At 49.2% G+C, this 22,369-nt stretch overlaps 5 protein-coding genes and 1 non-coding gene across 6 annotated transcripts; 2 read left to right on the top strand and 4 right to left on the bottom strand.

Moving 5' to 3' along the window:
• Positions 1–640: 640 nt before the first annotated feature.
• Positions 641–2,015, bottom strand: F4807DRAFT_417016 (GTP-binding protein SAR1). Its single transcript, XM_047997189.1, has one exon. It carries the CDS (start codon positions 1,283–1,285, stop codon positions 743–745), a length of 543 nt encoding a protein of 180 aa, XP_047856468.1. The 5' UTR covers positions 1,286–2,015; the 3' UTR covers positions 641–742.
• Positions 2,016–2,065: 50 nt separating this feature from the next.
• F4807DRAFT_417015 (acyl-CoA N-acyltransferase) lies at positions 2,066–4,115 on the top strand. The gene has a single exon (XM_047997188.1). The coding sequence runs from the start codon at positions 2,323–2,325 to the stop codon at positions 3,526–3,528; it is 1,206 nt and encodes a 401-aa protein (XP_047856467.1). The 5' UTR covers positions 2,066–2,322; the 3' UTR covers positions 3,529–4,115.
• A 46-nt stretch (positions 4,116–4,161) lies between these two features.
• On the bottom strand, positions 4,162–6,415 carry F4807DRAFT_417011 (putative glucokinase). Its single transcript, XM_047997187.1, has 4 exons — positions 6,268–6,415; positions 5,917–6,181; positions 5,787–5,866; positions 4,162–5,730 (listed from the first exon to the last, which is right to left on the bottom strand). Exons 2-4 carry the CDS (start codon positions 6,011–6,013, stop codon positions 4,324–4,326), a joined length of 1,584 nt encoding a protein of 527 aa, XP_047856466.1. The 5' UTR covers positions 6,014–6,181; positions 6,268–6,415; the 3' UTR covers positions 4,162–4,323.
• An 8,543-nt stretch (positions 6,416–14,958) lies between these two features.
• On the top strand, positions 14,959–16,541 carry F4807DRAFT_382526 (dioxygenase). Its single transcript, XM_047995800.1, has 3 exons — positions 14,959–15,390; positions 15,483–15,964; positions 16,180–16,541. The coding sequence occupies exons 1-3, from the start codon at positions 15,157–15,159 to the stop codon at positions 16,448–16,450; spliced, it is 987 nt and encodes a 328-aa protein (XP_047856465.1). The 5' UTR covers positions 14,959–15,156; the 3' UTR covers positions 16,451–16,541.
• Positions 16,542–17,577: 1,036 nt separating this feature from the next.
• On the bottom strand, positions 17,578–17,672 carry F4807DRAFT_t46. Its single transcript has one exon. It is a non-coding gene; the product is annotated as a tRNA-Ser (tRNA).
• An 899-nt stretch (positions 17,673–18,571) lies between these two features.
• F4807DRAFT_416994 (ferric reductase like transmembrane component) lies at positions 18,572–22,255 on the bottom strand. The gene has a single exon (XM_047997186.1). It carries the CDS (start codon positions 21,864–21,866, stop codon positions 19,254–19,256), a length of 2,613 nt encoding a protein of 870 aa, XP_047856464.1. The 5' UTR covers positions 21,867–22,255; the 3' UTR covers positions 18,572–19,253.
• Positions 22,256–22,369: the final 114 nt, after the last annotated feature.

Below are 22,369 nucleotides of genomic sequence, written 5' to 3'. Positions count from 1 at the left end.
ACCGTAATACCCATCTGTACCTAACCGGAGGCTGAATTTTGGTGAGTATGGCCTGGTATGGCCTGGTATGGTAAGCCTGACAGCGTAGTACAAACTACACTGGCCGCGATAGCGAATCGATTAACTGGAACCCCCATGCATTAGTGGACAAGAAAGGGTCCCGGATCTTTTAGAGGATGCGCTACGTAATACCTTGCTGTACCTGAGCAGATATCTTTGGATGTTTGACGAAACCAAATGACGAAAGTTGATTTTGAAAAGAAACGAGGTTGCTCTATCGCAACGAAGTGAATGTAATTTCCCACTTGCTTTTCTTGACGAGAAATTGAACCTTTTTTCCTCAAGTGTCACAGAGTATACCTAGTAGCTTACCTAATATGTACTACCTATGGATGTAGTAAAAAGTAAAAAAAGGAAGATCATACGTTCTTTAGTACCTGAAATTACTAAGTTTTCCGTAGTGGGGCTATCAACAGACGGACGGAGGGCAATGGCCGTAACATCAAGGCCCTGACTTCTAGAGCTGTATTAAGCTATGAGTTATTTACCTAAGTAAGCCGATTACCTTAGGTAATCGCTTTTGTCCCAGCGTTTAATGGTCGGTGCGCGAGGACCTCTTTTGACTTTACCTACAACTACTAATTAACAATCTTACTTTCCTAGAAATAGCAGCATCGCACAGTATTTACGCCGGACTTAAAAGAATTTCATTATGTTTATATTTCCCATTATATTTCCCAAACTAAATATGGTGTGCGAGCCATCGCAATGCCTCCCCGTAACCCTGTCTCAAGGCGAGGGAGCACATACACAGCTTAATAGGCCGACCACAGATGCGCTCCAAGCCGAGCTCGTAGCATAATTCCTCCTCTGAGACGGCATACAGATGGTCGATCTTGTTTCCTAACACCACGATCGGAATTTTCTGCATTTTGTTCGTAGCCAGCAGAGCATCGAGCTCGGCCTTTACCTCGCCGAATCGCTTATGATCCGCTACGTCAACGAGGAAGAGGATTCCGACGACATCATTGAGATGGTCGCTCCAGAGAGGTCGGCCTTGCTGTTGGCCACCGTAATTAATGGCCACATACCTGACATCCTGGATCACTAGCTCCTCTGATGTGGGATGTAGTATATGTTGGAAACCTCCCGGTCTACGACGAGCCAGCTCCTTCAGTAATGTCGACTTCCCAGCCTTGTCTAGTCCGAGTATGAGGATCTTGTTCCGCTTGTTAAGCAGACTGAAGGATCCCACGAAGCGGTAGACCCGCTTGAGAATTCCCATCTCACCGGTAAGTATCAGAACGTCTGTTTATTGCTGATATTAGGGATGATGAAATGGAAAGCGGCGTTGGACGAGAGTAATAGCCGCTAAGCAACTGTGTCTTTATTCATGAAATGGCGAGGCCAGATCTCGTGTGGGCTTGAGATATATATATAATGAATGAAAGCCTTGGGGTGAACCTTTGGAAAAGGAGTTAAACTTTCCACGGGGCGGTGGCATAAACTTTGGGCGCCCGTGGATATGAAGAATATTCGTGGACAACTGTATCTTGGGCGAAGGGCTTGAAGGGTATCAGAAAAAAGGCAAGATCCCTTCCGAAGATTATTGAATCCCTTCCATTATATAGGTTCGAGGAAGCTGACCCTAAATTAACTCAAAGATCAGTTCAATGGTCAGTTTAATAGTCAATACACATGTCAGCTCAAACGTAGGTTGAATAAGGAGTTCGATAGTTAGTCCTTCACTCAATCCCCAACTCTGTTTAGTAGCCAGTTCAATGAGAAGTTTAACAGTCAGTAAGCCAGCCTCTCAATCAGTCAGTCCATAATCAGTCTAAAAGCTGGTTCCGTCAATCATAGATCACAAACTGCGAGGCGTGCGCCTCGCAGTTCGTATTATCGGCAATCGTATGGCGTCACATCTGGTCGTTGATCGTCCCTGAGCAATTCAACCGTCGAAGTGTCAAAACAGCTTCAAATAAGGAGTCAACACTCTTTATCACAACTGGAGCGCATGTAATCAATTTATTAAGCTCTTTAATCTAATTGGGTGCACCCTAATAGGCAGTTAAACCACCTTAATAATCAAATGCTTGGGTCCACTTCCCCTTTGAATGCAGCCAATCAACAGCTGTGTTTTTACCGGGGATAACGGGGCTACACGCGTTTAACGTCGGGCTTTGATAGATTACTACGATAGGAAACATCTGATGAGGATCCATGAATTTCGCTGGGACCCTCCATTTTTTGGCACAATATCCCTTCGTAAAACTTACCTAGGGTATTATATAATATCCTTTCCTAGGTAAACAAACCAACATGTCTTTACCTACCACGAACTCCAACGGGCAATCTTCTATCCGGAATTTCTTCCAGCCCAAATCGCCAACCTACGCTCCGCCCCCCGCCCTGTCACGTACACAAGCTACTACTGCTGCTCCGCCGGCGCCACCACCACTAGCCGCTCGTCCGCCCCCAATACCCGGACAAGATGGACCGAAAGCACCACCATCGCCGGCAGCCAACGCCAACACGCCGCCACAAAGGCCACCATCCCTCCACCCACAAGCGACCATAGCCCCGATCCTGCCCGAGTACATCCCCGCGCTCCGGCGAATAACCTCCCTCCTGCTTCCCGTCAACTACCCCGACTCCTTCTACCAGCGTCTCTCCGACCCCCTCTCATCCGGCGCCTTCAGCCGCGTGCTGCTCTGGTCAGACCCAGCCGACCCCAACGGCACGCCCAAAGTAATCGGCGGACTCGTCTGCCGGCCCGAACCCTCGCCCTTCGCGCCCTCATCCGCGCCCGCGAAGCCGAACGCGCTGTACATCCAATCGCTAGTCCTGCTCTCGCCCTACCGCTCCCTAGGCCTCGCGGCGGCGCTGCTGGACGAGATAGCGGCGCTGGCGGCCGCGAGCCCGTTCGCGTGCGAGGAGGTGTACGCGCACGTGTGGACGGACAACGAGGACGGGCTGCGGTGGTACCTGGCGCGGGGGTTCGGCAAGCACGGCGAGGTCCGGGGTTACTATTTCAAGTTGCAGCCCGACAGCGCGTGGATTGTGCGGCGGCAGATCACTTCCACCTCCAACCCTTCCCCTAGCTCCAGCATCCCCAACTCCATCGCCGCAACAATCCCGCCGAGCGCCACAGCAGCAGCCGCCAATCTCCTCGCTCCCAAACCCCAACCCCCTCGCCCTACACCCCCGATCCTCGCAACCACAGCAACCACCCTCAGCACCCTCTCCCCACCCCTCGCACCACCCCCACCACGCAGCTCCGGCCCCTCGCCGAACCGCTCGGGGCCCAGCACGCCCGGCACGGGGACGGGGATATCGTACCAGAACGCGCGGCCGGAGACGGAGTGGAACGACCTGCCGGCGGACATGCACTTAGGCAGCAGTAACGGCGGAAATGGGAATGGTACCAGCGCGCCGGGGAGCAGCGCCGCGAGCTCGCGCAGCAGTTCGGCTGCGCCTAGGAAGAAGCGCGACCGGGCTTATCCGGCGGCTGCTTTTGGGAAGTGAGGGTGGGCAAGTGTGCGTGGGTAGGCTTGAGCTTGAGCGGTTGGGTGAGGGAAGAGGGTAGAGTAGTGATGGTGGTGGTGGGGGAAGTCGGTGGAGGGGGAGTAGAGCAGAGCAGAGCTGTGACTAGATTTGGACAACGAGGGGAGAGATGGAGAAACGGAGAGTAAAGGCTGTAAATGCCCATTGAGAAAGAGACCGAAGAAACGAATCACGAGTTTGACAAACGAGGGTAAAACGAGACAAGGCAAGGCAGGGAAGTCAATATTCTATTTGAACGTAGATATCTATAATCTGGAGTAGATCGTGGCCGAGGCTGTTCGCAACAATAGGGGGAGCGGGCCGTGCCGTTCAAGTTCCAAAGAAAAAAAAGAAAAGAAATGGGTGGGGATAGAAAGTGGTTTAGAGACCATAATTATATACTACTCCTAAGTGAATAGATGCGTAGTCTTAATACATCATTAATTCAACCAGAACGGTATTTGGCCCGTAAGCTGTAAACATGGTAGATTTGCCGTTTACCATTTTATTGCAAGTGATTTAGCGATGATAATTCCCAAATTTGCCCTGCTGTACAGGTCAGAGTTATGATAAACTACTGCGTGCAACACAAGAAAACTGACACGAGACATCATGTAACTGGTCATAAAAGTGTTTTGCATTAGGTCATGATCGTAGGTTACTTTAGATACATACACGTTCGCGTTCGTCTACTTCATGCCAGAAGGACTCCCGAAACCTTGAAAAGCCCCTTTCCCCAAATCCATGCCCCACCATCCATCAACTTAATCTGTCAACTTACATCACCGTCGTGGGCTCGATCTCCGGGATCGCTTCGACGATCTTGGAAGTAACACCGTTCCTAAAGTCGTTCAAGTAATCCACGACGCCCTTCTTCTCCATATTCGCCGCCACGAGCGCGATCAGCGCCGCGCCGACGCCGCTGCCGTCCTTCGCGATCCCGATGCGAATCCGCTTAGCGCCTTCGGGCCCGATACCCTCGATCGCCGCCAGCGCCTCGTACACCATGTCGCGGAAGAAGGGGTAGTGCTCTACGAGGCTGCCGTCGACGCCGATGTCGATGGGCTCGTCATTCGTCTTCTGCAACTCGCCGCTCTGCAACACGATGGCGCCGACCGCCACAGCAGAGAGCCTAGCCGCCCGGCGTCCGACGGCGTATGCCACGTTCTTGAAGGCTAGGGCGTCCTCGAGCGAAGCGGCGTATATCTGTAATTGCTTTTCGAGCTCCTGGCGCAGAGTCGACAAATCCGGTGTGCTGTCGGCCGCGGCGATGGACATTATCGAGCTGTCCAGGCCCCATTGTTTGAATACGCCGGAGTCGGACGCGATGGTTGTTGTCGACTTCCAGTCGTTTTGGCTTGAGTTTTCGTCGCGGAATAGTGAGATCTCGGTGTTCTTAAGCATGTCGACGATAACTAGACGGACGATTTCGCCCAGGAACATGCCAGATACTCGCTTCTCGAACATCTGGATGCCTGGGTTTACACTCTTCTGGTCTAATTCTATGTCGTATGATGTATTAGGTAATATGTTCAGTTGGTTGTCGAAGGATCCCCATTCGGTATTTACGACCATTAATCCCGTCGACTTGTCGTAGTCGCCCTCGACAGGCTTCTTTATGTTGGCGAGCTTCTCCACATAGGCACCGTTGGTACCAGTTCCAAAAATGGCACCGAGAAGAGTTGACGTCTTGCCCGGTGAAGTATAGGAACGAGCCATAAGCGTTCCAACAGTGTCGTTCACTAAAGCAGCCACTTTAACAGGCAAGCGAAGCTTGTCGATTTCCTGTTGAAGCAAGGCGCATACGTCCTTCCCAACCGCATCCGGGATGTCAAATCCCTTGGTCCACCTCATTAACGTACCCTTGTTGATGCCGAATTGTTGAACTGGGAAACTGAAGGTAAAACCGAGTCGGAATATTTGTTCATCACGGTAACCCTCTGGAGTGCTGACAGTCTGCCGCCGGCGGATGTGGGCGTCGAAGTGCTCTCCGTGATGAGTTTTTAGGAAAAGTTCGATTTGTTTAGCGAGAAATCCAAAGAGGTCAGTGGCTTGTTTCGCGACCATTAACTCTTTTGGAATTGCAACTTTGCTGTATGTAAGGTTGAAGGTTGTGTCACCATTCAGGTGAATGGAGCAGACTCGGAAATTTGTGCCTCCTAGGTCTACTGCTAGATACAATCCCTTTTCCCTACGTCAGTTACTTCTTAGGTAAGCGGTTCGTTGGCTACTAGACATACCTTCTCGGTACCATTGGGTACACCTGTTACGTAGGTAGGAATTTGGCTCAAACTTGTGCCATCTTGTTGTAAACCCTCATCTACCAGCATATTAGCTAAATCCTTAAAATTTACCAATGGATAATCGTACGCATTTGCCGCAGAAACTCTTGAACGCCTTTGTTCACATCTTCGTCTGTGTAGTCGAATTGCGCGGCAATGCGCTTTGTCTCTTTGGCGAGAGCCATTGTGCGTGCGCGAGATACGGGCGGAGTAGTAGGGAAAGGCTGAGGAGATTCGCAGATTGGCTCTTGTACGACAACTGCCGGAGGAGAGGAGAGAATGCGTGAGAAAGGATGCGAATTGAGGATACGAGAGTATTGAGATTTGGCGTTCGTTAAGAAAAGTTGCGCGGTCTATAAAGTCAGAGGGGCAATTAGCAAGGATGAACCCAATTGCGTCAAAGGGTTCGATTGCGGGGCCATAGAGTGTGCCTAGGTACCTAGGTAGCTGTACTAGGTCGCTGTACTAGGTAGGTAGGTATACTAGGTAGGTACGGGAAGATTAGGGGTAGGTAGTAGGGCCGTTGGCACTACAACAGGCCCGTGGGGCGGTGGAAATTTCCCTCTCGTGTACTCCGAGGAACTTACCATTACAAGGATGAGGAAGATAAGTGAAAAAAGGCGGATATATGTAAGGTGATGGTGTCTCGTTGATGCTGATGCTGATGCTGATGCTGATGCTGGTACCGGTACTGATACTGTCACTGGCGTAGATGCAGATGCAGATGCAGATACGGGTGCTTGTGCTGGTGCTTGTGCTTGTGCTACCGCTGTCTTATCGTCTTGGTTTTGTCGGGCCTTCTCGATGTTCCCTTGGTGGTGGTTATCATCATGTATGTCTGTGGTACACATAGATGAGGGAACATCTTCAGCTCTGGCGCTGATGCGCCAGGCCTTAAAGTATCGCAACAATATGAACGCCACGGCGAGTTTCGCGGGGCTTTAGTGGGGTAGTGAGGGTCCTTTGGGGCCCCCAAGAGGGTGATTGTCTGGAGACTCGGGGAGAGAATCGTCATCCGACGCTTGCGGTCCACCCCGGCGCTGCAAACTGCACGATCAACCACAGCCCAGTGTTCTGTAGACCGGGCTTAATGGTCAAATAATAACGCAACCAGCTTGGATTTATTGGTAACCGGGCCGGATGAGCGTCACCTGCAGGTCGTCTAAGTCTTGCAACGGATGCGATGATATCATTGAACGATCCACCCCTGCAGAAGACGGCCGAGAAACCCCAGTCTAGAACCGTCTCAATCTCCCGGTTTGATCCTGACTTTTTAGCCTGGTGGAATTCGACTTTGTCCCGTGCTCAGCAAAAGCCAGGAAAAATTGGGGGCTGAACTTGGCGGCTCGACTGAGTCGTGTTCTCTTCCAGCCTTCGAACTTCTCCGAAGCAGCCGCTTGTTCCAACAATCTGGGTGTCAATCTATCAGACGGAGCTGATTGACTCTCACGCAATCAAGATCTTAATCTTGGAAGCATGAAAAAAGTGATCGACGAAATGATCAGCCAATAAACTGCGATATTCTCGTCGCAAAGGAACGTTGAATCTATTGAATCTGGAAAGTCAAGTAGGATTCTAGCAGGCTTATGAGCTTAAGGATAGGAATTTAGCCAATTGAGAGCCGAACCGTAGTGACGGGTTTTGATTATAGGTGAATCAGAGAAGCGCGAAAACGAGGCATCAAGAATAATGACTGTGTAGCATGACGAATATGACCAAAGGTGAAGCCACAATTCTATCTGAACTAATTGATCTGAACAGAAAGATTAGGGAGGAGAAATTGAGATTGCGGTGAAGCACAGACTAACACCCCTGTTTCACGATATCCTAAATTGTAGGTTCTTTCCACGTGTAATTATGATGTTTATGCAACTAACCCGTTATGTGCCAAGCATATTGAGAAAGCGAGGCCCGAAAAATACCTTCACGATCATGGGATAAATCGTATTATTCATTTTACAAGTTGCCTACCGGTAGGTAATTGTGAATTCGGCCCTGTTCGGTCAAGGCAAAAAGCCCGCGTTAACAGGGCGAAAAGGCATGATGGTTTAATAGGTGTCAAAAATGGCATGTTTTGTCAGCTTTGAACCACCTAGGATAAGTACAGAACATAGCGGCAAGTGTCCGCGTGATTGACAACAACTGGAATCTATAAGATAGTCTTTATATGAACTTTTCTTTCCTTCGCCGAGATTCCGCCCTAGTTTATTCTTTATTTGACCCCCCGCCTTCGTATTCGACTCGTTAGCATCAATCCAAACTCCGGCCGAAGATCTCAAGGGCATATCGACAATTCTCATATGGCAAAGAAACAATTCTTAAGGTTATCAGATCACCAGATCATCTTATCTGCAATACTAACATTCATCTCAATAGGTTTTACAAAGGTATCAAACATATTTCACATAGTAGGTACGAAATTTGAATTGTTGTAGCATTAGGAAGATTGAAACAGAAACAAGCAGAGGAATATAACATTAAGGTAAGCGATTGAAGATTTCCTATTCAGCCTTGTCGTCACCATACAAGTGCAACCATATATTTAACTCTGGGAAGTCTTGTAAAAATTAATTGAGTACCTCCATGGATAAACCTAATAGTGGTTGAAAGTAACTAGGACAGGGTTACATAAGACACCACCCCGGTTGTTTTTTCTGCCCTTTTGGGAAGTACCCCAGCAGTTGACGCAACCTGATTGGTTACAGATGCCAGGGTTTATTTTCCGCAGGGTAGAACTGTGTAACCTTCAGGGTCACTTTGAACCAGTATATAAACGTTTTGTCTTTTTGAAATAAAAGAATCCAAAAGTTTCAAGTTCCTTTTTGTCCCCCAAGGAAAATTCATGATATCCCCCGCCCCGCAATACAGGCATTACTAGGGAGCTCTACTTGCGTTACCGAACAGCAAACCTATGTACTAGTACGTGTATGGCATCAGGTTTGGTACAGCATTTCCATAAGTCATTCTCACGTAAGTAGGTGTTTATATGTCTGCTTTGTGATATTGAAGTTCCTGGATTCTTTATAGGTATGTGGGAAACAAGCCTGGGTAGTTCGGGCACATTCATATCTGGACTTCCCCCTTTTCAATCGGTCTTGAGTGCCATTTAGCCAGGTAACATGTGGTGGAGCTCATTTCTTAGTAGTGCAAGTATATTATCCAAAAAGGCCTATAGCATGTATGATGTTCTCAATCTCTATCCCTTTAGTTGGCATACTGCAGTCTCCACAAAACCGGTAACTGTACATCGGTGATAGCGCAGGCCCTTCGGCCTGTAAGCGTTGAGGCTCTCACAGTGATCTTCAGAGGCGTTTAGCCAACTAGAAGTAAGCTTTTGTGGGTGCCAGTAGAGCTCAGGGGTTGCTGGAAGTACAGTTACTAATCCTGCTGGAGCTGTAGTCTTATGCCAACTAAAGGGATACTACATGATAACTTATACACGCATATAGAATAGGTGATGAGAACCTAGCGGATGGCTCTGCTTCAAAGTAGCAGGGGTTTCCCCCACGCTATCCCTGTAATTAGCGTTATGTAGGTATACTGGGATGAAGTAGAAAAACTCAGTCAGGTAGATTCGCGCAGAGTAGACCAATGTAGAAAAGTCTCCAGACTGTGCAGAATTCCACACCGTGATTATGTAGGTATCATCTGAGATGGTTGACTGTTTGTATGTTAGAGAATATACCTAAACCCGGTAGGTAGACATATGTTTGTCACGTGAATCTGTTTTTGCGTCTTTCCAATGCCATCCCTATTCTTGGTACTACCAATAGCAACAGTCGTCGCACCGCCGTTCCCTGTTGTGCCTCCTATTGTATTGTTTGTTCGGAGTTTGGTAACAACGGTATTGTTCCCGATTACAACTACCAGCAGGGCGTTTGAGTGAAACCTGCGAATGCGACAATACAGCAGCTGAAGTGTAAGTCGTTGGAAGGCTTCCGAGACCCCCACCCCCTAACTGTCACAGGGACTCAGAGAGCCGCATCGCTAAGTAGGGACGCGTCATTTCAAGGATGTACCAATTAGAATGTGTGCATAGATTGACCATTACGGCCTTGGTGCAGAGTTATATCTGAGGAATCAATTCTGAGAGCCTCTTCAACTCTATAATCGCCGTCTTACGGGGAGGGCTCGGTCTACACACCTATCTTGACACCCATGTACCCTATGCAGGGGTCCTATGAATACCACCAACAGGTGTTTTTTTGAGGCTCTGCTTAGGATTTGGAGCCGCATGACTTCCTTCTTCCTCACTATAAAGCATCAGCTTTCCGTCGAGTGGCTCGAGATATCTTGTTCACTAGAGAGTACAAGTCCATGATACTCTACTCAGTGTATTGCCCGTTCTCAGACTGTTTTAACCCCTTCAAACACACGCCCACGATTAAAGCACAATCTGCATCTTACTTAGTTGCGAGGAGTAGCTTTTGGGACATTCGTATCTATTAACAGGTATGAAACAATGAAAGGACACCGCAAGATTTATTATCATTAAACTACTTGCTGACTTAATGATTGAGCTTTGAGACACTTACGCCATTACCAAGGCCAGGGTCTCCCGTGCGAAATGGAAGCAACCTTTGGATTCTAGGATCGAAAACCACAATGCTCCCTCCATAATCGAATTTGGTAAGGTCGAAGTTGCTTTTATTACTGAGTTTTAACAGATTCGGTAAGCATGCGACCGTAGCCTGGGCGTTTTTACATTTGTCGCTCACCGAAACTCCACCGGGCAAATGGATATACCCTAATAGCACAAGACGACTGCTCAGCCCCAGACTACTTCCCTCCCTATTATTCCACGCTATAATATCCTTTCCGACGCCCACAATTTTTTACCAGTCATTCTCGATCATTCGTTTCGCCTTGCGATGAGTGGTCGAAATCCGCTAGGGGATAAGTTCTCGAAACGATAGTTTATGTTGCAAGCCTAGGAACCCTCTGCCCTACGCAAACGAGATTACATGAACCATGGGTGTTGATTTTGAGGAATGAAGATGCAACGGATTATTACACGCAGGACACCAATGCGTTCGGTAAGACGAAATCTCGGGCATATGTCTGAATTGCGTCGTCCGACGAACACACAGCCTTACCTTAGGGCAGACTCGCTACGTTTATCATGTTTCGCCCTGGGGGCTAAGTTGGGCAGGATGACTACGCAGTCATTCAATCATGGGTAGTGTAAATTACGAGGGTCGAAGATGCTTAGTTTCCGGGAATTTGTCTGGGGCGAGTTTTGCCAAATCAAACGACGTTTCCCAATTTTCACTGCCTATTTACCTACCTAGGCAGTTTGTTTTCATGTGAATATGATATATGGCATTTACATCGAGTATTACACGGTCCGCTTTTTAAGAATCTTATTTACGATTCAATTAATTTATCAGCTCGAATTTCACTCGCCCGGAACCGACGCCCGCCCCTAGATGATCGATCTGCCTGAGGCGGGCAGTAGAGAGCATCACTCAAGTGATTTGCTATGTAAGTTTCCTCGACTTGAAAAGAAGCTTACAATACTAAAATATCTTACGGGCATGACAGAGTGATGGAGGGCTTAGCTTGTACTCCTCGATGTCCTCAGGACCTGTGGATCTCAATGGGTGGAAAAAAGAAGCTTGGAATGTCATGAGAAGACTCTGTCCTGCGAATAGAACGGGGAATACACCGAATAAGGGGATCCAAATTGGAAACGGACGGATCCACTCAGTCCTCAGAGTTCCTCACATGCTGTCCTGACCAAACCTGGTAGGATTGGAATAACCTCAGCACCCTGATGACTCCCTATTGCAATGGCTGAGTCGACGAGTGACAACTGTACTTAGTTGCCCTACATCTCATCGAAAATATGGCAGGCGAACCAAAACTTCGATATATATATACCCATACTATATCGCCATCCCAAAAAAGTTCGAGTCTATTTCTGTCATCCACCATCCACCATTACTACTCTACAGCTACTCAACTCACTTCTAAATGCCGTCCAATCGATCTCAATCTAATTCAAACTCCTCAAACAATACAACAATGTCTGATTCAACAAAGACTCCTATTTGGTACTGTTGCCAGTGCCGCAAGGGACCCATGACGATCAAAATCACCCCAGTGTGCGTGTATTGTAATGACCACATTTTTTGCGAAGGCTGTGAGAAAGGATTTACAGATGTCCTCTCGGGACGTTAGAATCGAAAACACAAACGACCTACCAAAGCCCACGAGGGCCTTAGTAACCGCCTATGTCAGTCATAGAGGTTCACAATAAACTTTCCTGCTCTGTTCGAAACGAGTCAGAACGAGTCAACTACGAATGATTTCCGACTACATGAAGCTTTACGAATGGAAGTCTCGCATTATACCGGCAGCACCTTGGCAGCAGCACACGCATGGAACTGGATATTGGGTCATCTATTGTTTATTCTCCTTACTTTATCTTTCCACGATGTCTTCTTTATTGTCTTTCGGCGTCATGGCTCGGCTGGAACCGGAGTTAGAGCTACAGGATATAGAGCTACGGGATAGATCTAGATCCAGCAATGGAATTGGGCGGCGGATCTCTCATTTAGGGATGGTGTATTTCTCACTTGGATAGGAAAAGTAGATCTAGGAAAATGGGGTAAAAAGGACAAAAAGAAAACCAAAAAAAAGCCGATGTTGTTGTGCTATCGTTCCAGGGGTTCTCACTTGTATTACTACCTACCTAGGCACCTAATTACTAGGTGCTTGGGCTCGGAGCTTTCTTAGGTACATGATTCCCGTGTCTATAGATTTCAAACTTCCTTAACTCTGTAAACGACTCTATAAAGATATCACGTCTATTTTTCGAGTATCTTGTATATCGTATTTGGGACTAACATGCTTCATAGTTGAAAGTTGAAACTTGTTATCAGGATCTTGCCCTCTTCCGTGTAGCTACGTACGGATCAAATTGTCATTAGCTCTACTCCATTTGCTACTCGATTCCCTATCTAAGAAACGACCATTGCGGCTATGATATATATATATATATATATATATATATATATATTTAGAAATTAATAGGTTTAATGTGTAATAACTTGATTTAACGTCGATGATACTACCAAATTTATTTTGGTGGACGTTTAGATTGAAATCTGACGGAAATCCTTCGAAGCAACGCCGCGTTGCGGCAGCATGTAACTGTCTGAACCGGGATATCTCGGAGTCTAGGAAGGATGAATATGCGGTGGTGGCAAAGCAATGCGCGCCAAGATATCTTGATATTGTTCTCTCCGCCTAGCTTGTAATTCGTAGCTGAAAGGCTGATACATCTGCCCGTGTGCTAGTTGAAAACTGGCGGGTAGCTAATATTCAGGGGTAGTCGTTTGTAGGTAAATATTTACCGAGATACGCAGTCTGGTATACAATGCACACGGCAGTTGAATCCAAAAATACAAATAGGGTGGTAAGAAAGGATCGTTCTAGAATGCGCACTTGGAAACGATGACCAAATTTCAGCCAGTCAGATTCAACAGAACCCTCTCAATACCACGTGTGATTCTCCGGGGACCCAAGCCAGTGAAACGTGTGGTTGAGGCTGAACTTGACCTAGTTGAACGTCATATTGTCACACATGGCTTCACGGTCCTGTGAAGACTCACGCATGTACGATGAAGCATCCCGAGAGACGCACATATTTCCAGGTTGCTGGGAAAGCCTATATGCATGGACCGAAGCTGAAAAGCTGGGCTGCCTTAGGAGCGCCGATACCCAATAAACCACCATAAGGCTCATGAATGCAGATACAGAGTCCAGCCTATGGTAGGTCCGTTGGGTATCAACGGGCCCAACTTCGCCACCGTGCCCCCTGACGGTCAAATTTTTATATACACAACTTTTCGGTGGTTAATTTCCATTAAAGGGGATCGGAAGGTCTCGTCGTTACGGCTCGGCTCGCTAGACCCGAGTTCTCTGTCATTAGGTCCATAAAGTGTTGCTTGAGACATGGACACTTAGAATGGAAAATCCCATGGTCTAAATGATCTGTCAATGTCCTCGGCGGGAGGAACACTGCCACTCCTGCAGCGACTCGTCCATTCATCGATACCGAACGCTTAAGGCAAACCTAGAAGCCAAAGTATGACTCTAAATCTGCAAGCTAGTAGTGGCATCTGATCAGTATCGCAGGATAAGCGCCACAATCCACATCAGCGTTTCTGTTTCTTCCATATTTACCGCTTTTTCATGAAATAATAATATTAAAAAACAGGATTTTACAAATCATCCACAGAAACTGTTCCACGGTAAGCATCAACGCCTCGAATGTCCTGATATGAAGTCTGACCAGATGACAGTCGGTTTCTAGGCAGAAAAGGGATGAGCCACCTCATAATACGAGAGATGGAATTGAGGAGATAATCCATTTCAAAGCTGCGTACTTGAGATCGCAGGTGCGAGTATGAGTAACATAAGGCGTATTGGCGATTCATGCTAACAGGAAAAGCGGTGAGAGCGGTGAATCCACGGCGTCTCACAAAGCTCGAGAGTCTGCAATTCAAAACACAGAACCCACGTCTATATCTCTCCTCTCGCATTTTGTTCAACGCAGTTTGGGTATTGCGGCTGTCGACCATATGATGGCAGGTGAAAAAAAGATGGGGAGCGATGAGTGGATAGAGGATAGGAGACAGAGGCTTACATAAATGAGACTAGCTCGCCTCCCCACTAATAAAATAGCCCTTATTGAAAATATGCAAGGATCGATTGGCGTCTTTTCTTACGCACTTATCGCGATAGCGACGACGATCATGTCTCCGCAGTGTCTTCCCGTCCCCCCTTTTCTGCCCCTCATTTCCAAGCTTCTTCATCCCCCTACCTTCGTTACCCCACACCCGCTAGCTCTGACGATAGTCTTCACCAACATACCTACCGGCACATACGCATGCACAGGTCAGACAGATCATCGAGGATGTAACGATGCCGTGACATAGAACTAGGTAAGCGACCATCATTCGATTGGCAAACTCGCAAACCGTCAATCTGAACCATTCCTCCGGGCCCTTGCGTAGCAGTGTCGTACGTTTTGCTTTGTCTGGCGTCAGGGTCAACCTTCTTCCACCGCCATGGCTCTCCTTGGATTGGAGACAATTGGAGGTCCCGCGCGTCAACTGCCGGGAGTCCGAGGACCCTCAGACTACGGGACAGAAGTGGACAACGGGGATGACTGATAATTACATAAGGGTCACGACGACCGTACAGGATGTTCAATTATAACCCACTTGCTTCCCTTATACGAAATACCCCAGATAGATCTCATTAGACCTCTCCTATACTCCCCGTAAAAAGTATAACCATAAGAATTACCTCTACAATGGCAGCGCCGGCCGGGATACCATCCCTTCTAGACCTCACCATCGACAACATCACGCCCAACACGATCCGCATCAACTCGCAATGCCAGAACCCGCGGTTGAAGTACCTGATGTCGCGGCTGGTGACGCACCTGCACGACTTCGCTCGCGAGACGCGGCTCAGCACTGACGAGTGGATGGCGGCGCTCAATTTCCTCGTGGGCTGCGGGCAGATCAGCAGCGACGTGCGCCATGTACGTGCCACCCCTTCACACACACACACACACAAATTCCTTATTAAGAGAAAAAAAACAATAGCAAAAGTCAAAATACTGACGCAACGCAGGAATTCATCCTCCTATCCGACATCCTCGGCCTCTCCCTCCTCGTCGACAGCATCAACCACCCCAAACCGCCCTCCTCGACCGAAGGCTCGGTGCTCGGGCCCTTCCACACGCACGACGCGCCGACGCTCGCGAACGGGTCGAACATGGCGTCGGACCCCGACGGCGAGCCGCTGCTCTGCGTGTGCACGGTGCGGGACACGGGCGGCCGCCCCGTGGCGGGCGTCAAGGTGGACATCTGGGAGACGGACAGCAGCGGGCACTACGACGTGCAGCACGCGGACCGCGGGGAGCCGAGCGAGCGCTGCGTCATGGTCACCGACGCCGAGGGGCGCTTCTGGTTCCGCGGTATCAAGCCCGTCAGCTACCCCATCCCCCACGACGGGCCCGTCGGCAAGCTGCTCGAGAGGCTCGGCCGCCACTGCTGGAGGCCCGCGCACCTGCACTTCATGTTCGAGAAGGAGGGGTGGGATCACTTGATTACGTGAGTCGGGCTGCTTTTCTTTGATCCGCTTATTCTGTTATTGCATGTGTGTGTGATAAGTATCGTCCAATTCCTGGTGACCTTCCCTTTTACTTGGTACTTTGGTACATGGCATATGGCATAAAAATGGAGAAAAGGGGGTAAGGAAGGTTTGGTAGAGGCGGCTGTCATATGAAAATGGCTGTGATATAAAGCTAACAAACCTCCTAAAATAGTGCCCTATATGTTCGCGGGGACCCATACGAGACATCAGACGCCGTGTTCGGCGTAAAGCAGAGTCTCATCGTCGATATAGATAAGATCGACTCAGCAACAGCCAAGGAGTACGATTTTCCAGAAGGGGGTCTCTATTTGAAGCACGACTTCATATTGACGACGAAGGAGGAGACGGAAAAGCTACGAGACGAGAACGCTGTGAAGGCTCTGGCACAGCTGGGACTGCAGATGAAGCTTGTTGACCATCTGCCTATACCCGAGTTAGACTGAATAGATGTGGCTGATGTCTAGAGTGTAGGTAGAAGAAAGGTTAGAATCAAAGATATCGACCCCCATGATGAGATAATAAAAGCACAGTTATTGCTTTGAGTGCATACCGTTCAAGGCATAGAACTATTTATGGCACATTCATCATGAACTTCTAAGGTTGGGAGAGGAAGGCACTGGCGCACATGGTCCTAGCAGCACGATGTCGAAGCTATGACCATACCGTTGCCATGGACATCCGGATAGGCAACCATATATACCTATGCAACTGCACATCTTTCCAATCGAACATCCACTCCATCGATCCAAGGCCGGGTCGGGGCGACGTAACTACTCGGATAGCTCAGTTGGGTATAGACGGGATTATAGACGGTATAGACGGTATAGACGGGTACTGAGCATCCGAGACCGCGTCCGAGAGTTCGATTCTCTCGACGGCCAACTCTTTTTTTTGTCAATTCTTTTTTTCTTATCATGCACCAATGTCACCCGCATGCGTGCACGCCCACGTGAATCTCACGATGATATGATTATTTGTTTACTTTTCCTCGGTGTTTCGAATCTGCACCCCTTCCACTACCACATCCACACATCAGCCTTGCCAGCTACCTCTTAACCACAATGCGCCGTTACCCAGTACCATCACCATAACCAAACATGCATTCTCCTGACCAATACCAGTAAATCTATATTTTTCTCACTCAAATTTTAACGTCGAAATACACCCCCTTTAAAATTCGTACTATCTAGATCACGTCTCAATCACATGACACCCATGTTCCAGCTCAGCCCTTTTAGCCATCCCTTCCTTAGAGCCTCAAACCTTAGCCATTTCTCCACTTCTGAGATACTAATTATATCTATGCTGATGCCCCAACCATTCATAATAGATACCAGTAATATGATGCTTCCTAATCTCCCGATGCTAAGATAGCCACGCTCATGTCTTGAGGGATAGAGGGGATGCATGCAAGGTACAATGCATAGTTAGAAGCATCCCATACTCAACAAGGCGTATACTTTTCAAGCTCCAAGTGATCCTCCAGATGCATCAATGCCGCTCCTTTAGCCCCTTAAGCAGACCCCAAGCCGGCAAAAACACTCAAATGAATCAACAACAGAAAAAAAACCGACGCAGACCTGATTCGAACAGGCGCTCCCGAAGGAATATGATAGGACGTGGACACATTCTAGTCATACGCAATAACCACTCTGCCACTGCGCCCTAGCACCCCTGGGCCTGCTCGAGGAACTTGACGTACCCGAGAGTGCTCAAAGTTAGCTGGCCACAAACCTTCTAAGGTTGGTAGATAAAGCCAATCAGGCGCGTGGATACTAGAAAAAAAAAAACTTACCTACGCACTTTCCTTCAGGTGATCAAATTTCGTCTGAAGTTTGAAAGCATGATGTGAAGCATGGATGGATGTGCTTAGGTAATTAAACAAGCATATCTAGGTCCTAAGGTATTAAAAGGGGTTCCCCCCTAATATGGATGTATACGTAGCCCCTAAACTTGCTATCGCGTGGCTGAAGAACACCAGCTCTGACAAAAAAAAGGGGGGGGTGGGGTGCTCAAGGCTCTCACGCCCATCAGAACCGATTCATCGCAACTTCAGAAGTAGGTATCCGCATACATTTGGCACCTAACCCACCACACGTAGGTATGAATCAAGTAACGGAATCCATAGCAGTCATCGGAGAGGTAGATTAAATAAGTACCTACCCAGCACCCAAGTACGTATATCGGGGACACGAGTAGACAGCCCTGATACCAGGTATGTACCTATGTACTGTAGCGGATCCTGTCCGTGAGTCACCACCATCTCGAACCCCGCCGTCGCTGTCCGTAGCAACCGGGAGATTTTCGGATCCATCTCGATACAGATACAAGGCTTATATATCCGTTTAAATCCCCAAATTTTCAAGCCGACCTCACTAGTCTTGAAATCTAGTGGGTGACTTGATGGCTAGAGAAAACTCGTTCGAGCCACGCTGTGGTAGATGGGTATTATTCCTACTACAGCGGACTCGGGGTTTTTCGTAGGTCGCCGATTCAGTTCGGGGCTGAGCTTTTTTTGTCTTTTCCTTTTCTTTTTTTTCCCCACATCGTTTCTTTTTCTGAGTTTCTAGTTGATGCACTCGTATATTTATTTCCGCAACTCGGATGCAACAGTACTGCATTTCAAATAGGATAAAATATAAGGTAGGTAGGTAGGTATACGCTCACAAAGCACCCAATCCAATTCCATCCATCCATCCATCCATCACATATCAAAGCCCCATATAGAGCCCGACGCCCAGGATCAGAAAAACCCTAGGCTCAAGGCTCGAGTAGAGGCTCAAGCACCAAGGCACATATACGGCACCCCCTTAGCCCCTAGCACGTAAGCGTCGTCAGACCAACGACCCAACCGACTAATCAGGTCGTCTGTACAAATACACGCCGGGAGCGCCGTCCCGGCTGGTATATGGATAAAGCCCAAGTTGGCTGTCTGTCTGTCTGTCTGTCTCTGCGTGGTATCACCCATCCCTATCCTATTCCTATTCCAATCCCTTATCCCAGCCTATCCTATCCTATCCCAAACGCCGGTGCTGGTGGTAGTAGTAGTAGAGTCGTGATATTTCGCGTATGTCGTTTCGCTCGTCCCGGCAATGGGATATTAGATGTGTACGTAGTTATATACAACCCCTTCTTCTCTTCTCTTCCCCTCCTCCCCTCCCCCTTTCCCCAAGCTCTTATTTATTCCTAGTATAACGCGTCGCGGGTCGTATGCCATATACTATAAGCATCGTATACCACACCCATTCACAGCGCATAATTCTCCGTATGCAAGAAAATCTCCTCCAGCATCGGATCGCCCCAAATCTCCGCCTGCAGCCGTGCCACCATATTCGAAACGCCGACCCGCATGCTCGGCGGCCCGCACACGAACACCGCCGTCCGCCTGCCCAAGATACCGCGTCCATCCACGCCCCCCGTCGTCCACTCGCGCAGCATGTACCCGAGGTCCGGCCGCCCGTACTCGACGCTCCAGCCCCCGTCGATCTGGTGCGGCACCGGGAACGCGAACCGCATCAGGCTCTTCTGGAACTCCGTCGGCGTCTCCGGGAACCCGAAGTCGAAGCCCGACGGCGGCCCGAACGTCGACGTCGGCCGCGGCTGCTGGGGCGGCAGGTTCGTCGTCCGCAGGTGTGCGAATTCCGGCGGTCGGAGTACGGGCTCGGAGGGTCCGCCCGAGGCCTCGTCGTCGCTGGAAGCGGGCGGCATCCGTCGCGGGGATGGCGGCGCGTAGTTGAAGTGCGGCTGCTGGTCGGGGCGTGTTTGTAGCGGCGGGAAGTGAAATTCTCGCTTGGGCTTGTCGTCGGGAAAACCGTCGGTTGGGGCCGGTTCTGCGCAGCCGTGATCTTCGGTATCACTGTGATCCCGACCTTCTAACCTTCGAAGGGAGTCCTCCTGAGCCGACAGGCGATTCGATGGCGGTGGGCCTTGCGGTGGGATATGGTGCGGTTGGAGGTACTTCTGTTGTGGGAGGGCGGTAATTCTATCTTCGTCCTCTGCCCGTAGCTCGCGCTCGTAGTCCGGGTTGCCCTGCGCTTCGTCTCGGATCATCTGGGAATTACGCTTCGAGGCGATTCCGGCTACAAACCCGTCTAATCGATCGTGGAATATATTGCTCAGGGGCCGAGGTCCCCGCTCACGGGGTGCTGGGATTCGGGATTGTCTCTTGGCTGCCGTAACGAAAAACTTGCAAGTTACGCTCTCCGGAGGCGCAGAGTCACGGCAGATACGCAGCTCCTCTCGGAACCAATCCATGGCCTCGAGTCGTTTGAGAGCCCAGACAACTACCACTTTCTTGGTGATAGCTTTGCCATCACGCATACGTTTGATCAGGTTTAACAGCTGAGACATCAGTGCAGTTACACCGCTTCCACCAGCGATCAGAATGCATGTGTCGAATGCAGCAAGCTCTCGGCGCATGCCGCCATATGGCCCATCGAGATACGCCCGGTATGTGTGGAATGGCCCCTTCTCAATAGCAGTCTCCAGGACTCGACGAGTAAACCCACCGTACGGTTTGAACACAAGAGTGCAGTCTCTGTACTGCTCGCCGTATTCCGACGGGAAATCCTCGCTGCAGAGCGACGAGATTGTGAACGGATGGTTGTCGAAAAATGAGATACCGGGCATGCGCAGATACACGTACTGCCCAGGCTTCCATTTCATCTGCGTGGGAATCGTGATCTTGATAGCGTTCTCGGTCATGAGGGTAATAGCTGCCTCGTCTCCAACCAAGAAGGACATCCGCCACGGTTTGACCCAGTTGAGTTTAAATATGCGTAGGAAATAGCACAACACCCAAATAGCTATCGTGGCATATAAGTAATCCCAAGACCCCAGGTAGTTCTTCGTATGCCAGAATAAACAACCCAGGTACACGAAGCCGACTGGCACGTGTAGCGTTACGAAAAGTTCGTAAGCTATCCTACGGATGAAGGGAAGCGAAGCAACGCAGAGCCATAGCAGCGGTACTAGGCACGCGATACCAGTGCCGTAGATAACACCGCTCCCCTGGGGGAACAGCGTTTGAAAAATAGCCATGCCGCCGTCGTCCCATACAGGTTGAACGTAGAACGGAATGGTATGTACGAGAACCAAGAACAGGCAAAGATAACCGGCCCATCGGTGAAACACATTGAGCCGCTCTGGACCGATACCTGTGACTAGTGTGAGAATGTTAGCCTTCATGCTGGTCGCAATGATCCAAGGGGTCATCGCGACAGCAATCATGCCTGCTCGGATCGCCACCGGTGGGGAGCCGTATTGGATGCTGTCCCAATACAGGGGTTGCTTGAGAAATACGTATAACGATACGAAGGCCAATGCGATGAACCCGACAAATAAAACCGCGAGTGAAGAGAAAGTGAACCGATGTTTTCGCCATACGATATCGGGTATCGGGCGGTAGAAGACCCATCTGAAGAGAGCGAACGTGTCTAGAACAGGACCGACGGCGGAAAAGTCGGATTTCGGCTTGAAGTCCCTCTTCTCTCCTCCTCCTTCTTCGGGGAAGAATTGTCGTCCAGTCTGGCCTGTGTGCATGCCTGTCGCCAGCGCATACTCGGGATCGAGGTTATATAAATCCCGGTAATGCTGCTCCACCTCTTGCTTGTATATCGCCTGTCGAATTTTATCTTGCCACCAATGCCATATTCGTACCAGTACCACCAGTCCCATCAGGGCTACACTGAAATACGTCCATCCTAAGCCATATTTCCCAGACGCGCTCCATGGGTCGACAGTGTTCGCTTCCACCAAGCCTGGCGGGCTCGTTGCCGTCAAAGGGATGTATATCCTTTTCGCGAGCTCCGAAAGTGTCCTCGATGCACCCGCCATAGCCGATATTGGTTCCTCAGCCATGATTAGGAGGTTAGTTGAAGGGTACTATCGACGAGTTTACTGATGTTGAGCGCTTGACGTCTGCCGCGCCAGCTAGGTTGAGATCCTAGGCGCGTGAACGCGAGAGCGTCTGAAATTCCAACAATCCTTGTCGCTCTTGGGCCCGTCTCAGATACCTTCACTTGCTACATGAATCGGATCTTGGTAGTGGGTGTCTTTACGTGTCGTTTATTTATTTAACTTAAGGTTGGGTATATATCATTGGAAATAATTAAGAACGAATGAATGTTCGTCGCGCGAAGAGGAATACCAGACTCCCCAATTCACGGGACAAGATGATACTGAAAGGCAGTAATGGCGGCCATTGAAATGGATCACGACGATCTGACGACGACAAACGAAAAGGGAGTAGAAGGATCCGGGCCGACGATGAGATGGGCACGGAAGGATAGGTATATATCGGTTACTTGCCAGGATCGCGGTGGCAGAGTGGGGAAGCACTATATGCATGTAGATAGTTCCCT

The sequence above is a fragment of the Annulohypoxylon truncatum genome, assembly GCF_022578515.1.
Source record: "Annulohypoxylon truncatum strain CBS 140777 unplaced genomic scaffold F4807scaffold_8, whole genome shotgun sequence".
NCBI lineage: Eukaryota > Fungi > Ascomycota > Sordariomycetes > Xylariales > Hypoxylaceae > Annulohypoxylon > Annulohypoxylon truncatum.
Note: the sequence above shows the minus strand (reverse complement) of the source record. Positions and strands in the feature narration are given on the sequence as shown.

Bases quoted from the DNA above. Each gene is read 5' to 3' on its own strand.
- F4807DRAFT_382526 (XM_047995800.1), top strand. From the start codon at position 15,157: ATGGCAGCGCCGGCCGGGATACCATCCCTTCTAGACCTCACCATCGAC. The intron at 15,391-15,482 runs GTACGTGCCACC...GACGCAACGCAG, and splicing joins TCAGCAGCGACGTGCGCCAT to GAATTCATCCTCCTATCCGA. The intron at 15,965-16,179 runs GTGAGTCGGGCT...CTCCTAAAATAG, and splicing joins GGGTGGGATCACTTGATTAC to TGCCCTATATGTTCGCGGGG.
- F4807DRAFT_417015 (XM_047997188.1), top strand. From the start codon at position 2,323: ATGTCTTTACCTACCACGAACTCCAACGGGCAATCTTCTATCCGGAAT.
- F4807DRAFT_417016 (XM_047997189.1), bottom strand. From the start codon at position 1,285: ATGGGAATTCTCAAGCGGGTCTACCGCTTCGTGGGATCCTTCAGTCTG.
- F4807DRAFT_417011 (XM_047997187.1), bottom strand. From the start codon at position 6,013: ATGGCTCTCGCCAAAGAGACAAAGCGCATTGCCGCGCAATTCGACTAC. The intron at 5,867-5,916 runs GTACGATTATCC...ATATGCTGGTAG, and splicing joins AGAGTTTCTGCGGCAAATGC to ATGAGGGTTTACAACAAGAT. The intron at 5,731-5,786 runs GTATGTCTAGTA...CGTAGGGAAAAG, and splicing joins TACCCAATGGTACCGAGAAG to GGATTGTATCTAGCAGTAGA.
- F4807DRAFT_416994 (XM_047997186.1), bottom strand. From the start codon at position 21,866: ATGGCTGAGGAACCAATATCGGCTATGGCGGGTGCATCGAGGACACTT.